The 7,195-nt window shown below is 35.4% G+C and overlaps 1 protein-coding gene across 1 annotated transcript; it reads left to right on the forward strand.

Annotated features, from left to right (window-relative positions):
- The first annotated feature begins 694 nt into the window (after positions 1-694).
- On the forward strand, positions 695-1,856 carry LOC139893842 (EP1-like glycoprotein 4). Its single transcript, XM_071877027.1, has one exon. The coding sequence runs from the start codon at positions 706-708 to the stop codon at positions 1,651-1,653; it is 948 nt and encodes a 315-aa protein (XP_071733128.1). The 5' UTR covers positions 695-705; the 3' UTR covers positions 1,654-1,856.
- Positions 1,857-7,195: the final 5,339 nt, after the last annotated feature.

The following is a 7,195-nucleotide window of genomic DNA, read 5'->3' on the forward strand; positions in this document are numbered from 1 at the left end:
AAAAAAAAAATATAATGATTACTTATGCTCAATCTTTGTTATGAATATAAGGTGTATTTAACCATTCGCATGTAGGTTCAAAAGTAGCGTTGACACTTTTTAAGAGTGATAATGGCAACTGCTTCTCAAAGTCAACTTATGAACTTCAAAAATCACTACAAATGGAGGTTGAAACAGGAAGAGTCGAAGAAAAAGCCAAACCTTTCAGTGACGTACGGATTCAACCGTTTCCGAAAAGAAAATCGTCTCAAACCTGGCACAAAGTGGTTTTTCACCTACGACTTTAAGAAACGTGCGTTCTATCTTTATTAATGTTTACAACAATCCTTAGAACAATTTGAATGCATTGGTTCAATGAAAAACATTGTCTTTTTTTATATCAAGTGTGATGTTTTATATCGATGTTGTTTCGTTGTTTTTGATAAGTTCGTTAACATTTTATACTTAGTCTTATTAGGGCCCGCCGTGCAACGCACGGGCTCTTAAAGGCTAGTGTATTTTAAGACGCTAAAAATAGGAAAATATTATCCTGTAACAGGAAGCATCATTCAATGAGCTGGACACGGTTTTGTGATCATTCAACGTTAGCAAACTCCAAAAGTCAATAACATATTATTTAAAAAAAGGACTATTAGATTTTTGATATCTTATAAATACATAAGCTTCATATTATGCTATTCATCAACTTAATCCTTCAATTCAAATATGAAAACACCATTGATTTCTAGTTTTCTCATTGCTTTCTTTTTTCTCTTATCAAGCTACTCAATCGTAACCTTAGCCCAACCCTTTGACTACCCAACTGCAAATCTTTCAACCACATGGACCAACAATGTATCAGCACCCCACTCTGTATCCTTCACCGATGGATCAACGGTTCGAGCCATCCTCCTTAGAGGATCATTCGGACCCAAGTTCGCATGTGGGTTCTATTGTAACGGAACATGCGAATCTTACCTTTTCGCAGTCTTCATTGTGCAAACAAATAGTGGGTCAGGTATTGTCCAACCCGCAATAGGGTTCCCACAAGTAGTTTGGTCAGCCAACCGAAATCGTCCAGTCAAACTTGGTGCAAAACTTGAACTTAATGCATCTGGAGATTTAATACTAAAAGATTCTGATGGTAGCCATGTTTGGTCTACAAAAACTTCTGGTAAATCAGTTGTTGGCATGCAGATAACTGATACTGGAAATTTAGTATTATTTAATGCAAAAAACGCGATTGTTTGGCAATCACTTGATCATCAAACAGACAGTTTAGTACCTGGACAAAAACTTTTTGAAGGACAAAAGTTGATTGCTAGTGTTTCGTCTACTAATTGGGGTGAAGGTATGTATACTGTTGAAGTTAGGAATAATGGTTTGTTCGGGGTTATTGAATCGAACCCACGTCGAGTTTATTATAGATATGTGATAAATGGTAGTGATAAAAGTAAAGAAAGAAGTTATGTTAGATTCTTGAATGGGAGTTTGTCTTTGTTCATTCATTCTTCTGAGCCGAGCCGTCCTGATGGTGTGATTGCGGTGCCTGTGGCTTCATCGGCTCAGTATATGAAATTAATGCCTGATGGACATTTGAGAGTGTTGGAATGGCAGTCGGGGTGGACGGTTGTGGCTGATTTGTTTGGAGTTCGTAGCCGGAGATTAATGTAATTGTTACAAGATGAATGTGTCGAGTTTGGCTATGAATTTTCGCTATGTTGAGTTTGGATTAACAATTTACCGTACGTATTGATTTGTAGTTCAATTTGTTATAATAATCCGTAATAAGTTGATGAGTGTTTCATTTTATGTTTCATGAAGTCAAAGTCATATGATGACTAAATAAATTATATAAAAGTTAATTTGCTTGAGAACTTGGCATTACCTTGAATGGAAAATCAACCTTTCTTTGATATCATCATCGAAAATACATATTGTTATTTTCATCATCTCGATCACGAGTCTAAAAAGTCAAAGGTTTTCCTACAATCCCACTAAGGTATTAGTAGGTAGTAATCTTTCCAATTTAATTATCAGATTATTCACAAATAAAGTATCATTCTCTATCTCTAAACCTTCTGTAACTTTGTTGTAAGTCGTGCGGGTAATAACGAGATGTCATGAGTTCAACTTTCGTGGGGTGCAATATTGCACACAAGAAAATCTTTGAATTTCACCCAAGGCTCAAAGGTGCCTTCTACACATCGCGTTGCGGGGCAGTGGGGAGGAGTTTAACTGCGGAATATAAACGCGCAAGTGGTTTAGTCGCATCATTTCCGTTCAAAAATAATAATAATGAGTAATTGATAACTAGTATTACAATTACTTAGACTGGTAGTAACGGCAGCACCCTTGGGAGCACCAAAGCCAAGTTGTTGAATACACTGATATTAGTAAGCTTCTTTGGGAGCTTCCTTCTAAGACCGTGGTCGTATATGTCAATGTGTTATGATCCCACATCGCCTAAGTATGGGATTGGGTGATGGCTTATAAGGCAAAGTGTCCCCTCCTCCTTCAAGCTAGTTTTTGGGAGTGAATTCTACACTTAACTTATGGCTAGTCCGGTTTGTTGTTTGTATAATATGCTCTAAAAATTAATTTTTATATATATATTTTTTTTGACTAAAATAACGCTAACATAAAACCAAGTCTTTTCATCAATCGATGAAGAAGACGAACAAATTACAACTCCAAACGCGAACCAAGGCTCGGGAACAGAAAACAAACACTAAAGCTACACATGGAGCTTAATCTAACAAAATACGAGCCTTGAAAAAATGAACACAAAAAGCAGACACCAGACGTAAACAACAAACCACGACCAAACTAAAATGAGAAAATTGGGCGGTTGGTCCCTGTGGTTTACATGAAATGGAGTGTTTGGTCCCTAAACTTCATTTTCGGGGTTGTTGGTCCCTCTGATTTTCAAAACACGTGTGGTTGATCCCTGACAGGGACCAAATACACATGTTTTAAACTTTCATTTTCGGGGTTGTTGGTCCCTGACAGGGACCAACCACACGTGTTTTGAAAATCACAGGGACCAATAACCCCGAAAATGAAGTTCAGGGACCAAACACCCCATTTCATGTAAACCACGGGGACCAATCGCCCAATTTTCTCAACTAAAATCTAAGAGACCCCATATACAACAATCATAAAAAAAAAAAAAAAAAAAAAAAAAAAAATTGAAACAAACAGCGTTAACCACAACCAAACCAAGTTGTTAGCAATATAACGCACCCCTTAAATGTTCGCCGAAAAATTCGTCTTCGATCAATATATTGGCAAAACTGTTATAATTCAGTAGGCTTATAACTACCTTTAGTGGTTTGATGTTATAATTCAGTAGACTTATAACTACCTTTAGTGGTTTGATTCTTGATTAAGAATACTAATAAAATTATAAGAGGAGCAAAGAGAGTATATGAGAAGAGTATATATTATCTTAAGTGCATCTTCTGTAAACTACATCTTCATATATTTATAGTACAAAATAAATCACTGTGTGGTTAGGTAGGAAATTTGTAGCCATAAAATTTGGCAGATATTATTGACTTTCATAACACTCCCCCTTGGATGACAATTTTTGTTTCATTAAGATCAACTACAAGTTACTGCCTCGTTAAAAACCTTGCTAAAGAAAAACCAAGTGGGATAAAAACTTTAGCCAAGGGAAAAAGAGTGCAGCATATAGTTAACTCCCCCTCAAGTAGACATCGCTGAGTCGTCACATCTTTTGAACATGCCTCATGCCAATATTGTGAACATGCGTTCTGAAAATAGCAATTGACAGTGTTTGGTATAAAGATCAGCAGAGTTGTTAATTGAACGTATCTCATTCTGGTTGTCTTTTATGAGATCTTGAGTATATGAGAAGAATCTAGGAGGTATGTGTTTTGTTCGGTCACTTTTGATATACCCTTCTTTCATATGTGCTTTGCAAGCTACATTATCTTCATAGATAGTTGTTGGACTTTTATCGCGTTCTAGTCCACAAGAATCAGTAATGAGTTATGTCATTGATCTCAACCAAAAATATTCCCGAGTAGCTTCATGTAATGCAATCACTTCGGCATGATTTGATGATGTTGCAACAAGTGTTTGTTTTTGAGAATGCCATGATATTTCGGTACCTCCATTTAGGAATACATATCTAGTTTGAGATTTAGCTTTATGTAGATCGGATAAATAACCTGCATATGTATAACCAACCAAATCTTGTTTTGAATCGTTAGAGTAAAATAATCATAAATCAGTAGCTCCTCAAGGGTATGAAACATGTGTTTGATCATATTTCAGTGTCTTTTTGTAAGGGCTGAGTTGAACCTTGTCAACAAATTAACTGCAAAAGAAATGTCAGGTCTTGTACAATTTGTAAAATACATAATAGCTCCAATTGCACTAAGATATGGTACTTCTGGTCCCAGAATATCTTCATGATCTTCACAGGGTCGAAGTGGATCAGTATCAACATTAAGAGATCTAACAACCATATGAGTACTTAATGGTTTTGCCTTGTCCATATTGAAACGTTTTAAAATCTTTTTTGTATAAGTTGTTTGATGTACAAGTAAACCATTAGGCATATGCTCAATCTGCAAACCAAGGCAATACTTGGTTTTTTCGAGATCTTTCATTTCAAATTCTTTCTTTAGAAGTTGAATGGCTTCATGGATCTCTTTATTTGTACCTATGATGTTAAGATCATCGACATAAACAGCTACGATCACATATCCGGATGTTGTTTTCTTAATGAATACACATGGGCAAATAAGATTATTTGTATACCCTCTGCTTATTAAGTAATCATTTAATCGTTTATACCACATGCGACCCGATTGTTTCAACCCATATAAAGACCTTTGTGATTCAATGAAATACATTTCTTTGAGTTTTGCATTAGATGTTTCTGATACCTTAAACCCTTCATGGATATTCATGTCTATATCACTATCAAGTGATTCATTTAAATAATTAGTAATAACATTCATGAGATGCATTTCTAAATTTTTAGAAACTGTTAGGCTGATTAAGTATCTAAAATTAATTGCATCCATAACAGGAGAATAAGTTTTCCTCATAATTCATTCATGGTCTTTGAGAGAAATCTTGAGTTACAAGTCTAGCTTTATCTTGTAACTTCATTTTTTCTCATTTCTTTTTCGGATAAAAATTCATTTTTTATCTCATACGTTTCACATCTTTAAAAGTGATAACGATTGATCCAAAAAATTTTCTTTTATTGAGCGATTCTAATTCAGCTCGTATTGCTCCTATCCATTGAGTCCAATCATGTCTATTTTGACATACAATGACATATTTTGGTTCCAGATCATCATCTTTATTCATGATGTCATTGTAAGATTATATGAAAAATCAATATTTGTCATTTTGTTTCGGTTCCATAATATTGCATAATTTTATTGCAATTTATGTATTTACATTGCCAATATCCTCTGCAGAAGGAATATTGATTTGTGGTTCTTCTTGAACACCTTTTTTTTTAATTTTTATTTTTACCTCATTATCAGCTGATTTTCCTTTTAAAGGATTTTTATCTTTGGAACTAATTTGTCTTCCACGTTTCAGACGTGACAAAAGACTCATGAGTGACATTATTGCCAGCTTTTGAAATTTTAATTCTTGCTAGAGCATTTACTGCTGATATATATGATTTTGTCACTCTTTTTGCATCTGTAAATGCATCGGGCAATTTATTCGAAAGTTCTTGCATATGCATTATTTTTTTTGAATTTTTGTTTCGCACTCTTTTGTGCGAGTATCAAGATACCTTAATTGATGTTCACATCATGAAACATTATTTTATTTATTTTTTTATTTCTTCCCCTAATCTAGGGAGCAATTTTTCATTAAAATGACAATCAGCAAAAACGTGCTTGTAACATCCCGTTTTTCCCGTACGTATCGAAAGGTACATACTTAATCGTTTGTACATTTGTAACTCGTCGTTTAGGCATAATTGTGTAGATATATATATATATATGTGTACTTGTTAATGTGTGCGTATATAAGTTTGTATATGAGTTTGGTTAGCGTTAAGTCTTGTGTGGCTTAGATACGATGTTTAGACGTGTATTGGAAGCTTGAACGACTTGAATGTTGTGTAAAACGATTTTTGTGTTTAAGGTTGTCGAGATGGCCAGATAGTGCCTTAGGCCGCGCCGCGACAGACGGGTCCGCGCCGCGGCATATCGAGCAAACCAGGGACAGAACCTGGGTTAAGAAGGGGTGATTTTCCCTTTGTTCGTCGCGCCGCGACGATTTGAGCCGCGCCGCGACATATCTGCCAGACTGGTGCCAGTTTTAACTCAAATTAAATGACTTGAAGGGGCAAATTAGTAATTTGGCGTATAAATCTGATGGGAGCATTAAATCCCAACCACTCATCCATTTCATTTAATTTCTTTTATCTTTTCTTTCATTTTCTCTCCCAAAAACTCAACACCCATTTAGATTAAAAGTGAGATTTGAGAGTGAAGGATTGAGGGTTGATCTTTAGAGCAAGAATTAAAGTTGTTCCTTGTGTCTCTAGCTACGCGTTGATAGTCTCGATAAGTTCTAACTCTAAGTTTTGAGTTTTAATTGGTTAATGGTTAGGGTTTTGGTTACTAGAGACTTGTTTGACCCATTTGAGGGTAAAATGGGCGAATTTGGGTTATGTGGTTGTAATGAAACCCTAATAGCCACAAGCTAGGGTTTGGTCTAATGAAAATAGGATTTGTAAATGTTAAATGGCGTTTTTAGTCACTAAAACACTTGTTAAAGTTGAAAGAGATGTTAATTGGGTCATGTTTAACAAGTTTGGTAGTGAAAGTGTTAAAATGGATCCAAAATGTGCTAGTTGACCTAGTTTGGTGAAATGGGTATAAATTACCCTAAGTTGGTGCTAGTTGAAGTTACTATACTTTAATTCACTAGCTTTAGTGATTAAAGTCGAGTCTTGGCCATTAAAGGGGCGGTTGTGGTGTGTTTGAGTCATTTAATGCGAGTTGGGTCATTAAATGCTCAAGTAGGTGCAATGTGGTTAATTCCACTAGTTGTGTAATGGAATGTGTATTTATGTATTAGGTACTTTGCTTTGAAGCTCGGAAGTGCATAATCATCACCGAAGTGTTAAGGTGAGTGGAATAATTATATGCGTGCATATATGATGTATTTATTTGTGTAGTTGAGTTGTGAAGTGTCGACG

Source organism: Rutidosis leptorrhynchoides, chromosome 2, assembly GCF_046630445.1.
Source record: "Rutidosis leptorrhynchoides isolate AG116_Rl617_1_P2 chromosome 2, CSIRO_AGI_Rlap_v1, whole genome shotgun sequence".
In the NCBI taxonomy this organism is placed as follows: Eukaryota; Viridiplantae; Streptophyta; class Magnoliopsida; order Asterales; family Asteraceae; genus Rutidosis; species Rutidosis leptorrhynchoides.

Coding starts and splice junctions, on each gene's coding strand:
- LOC139893842 (XM_071877027.1), top strand. CDS start 706: ATGAAAACACCATTGATTTCTAGTTTTCTCATTGCTTTCTTTTTTCTC.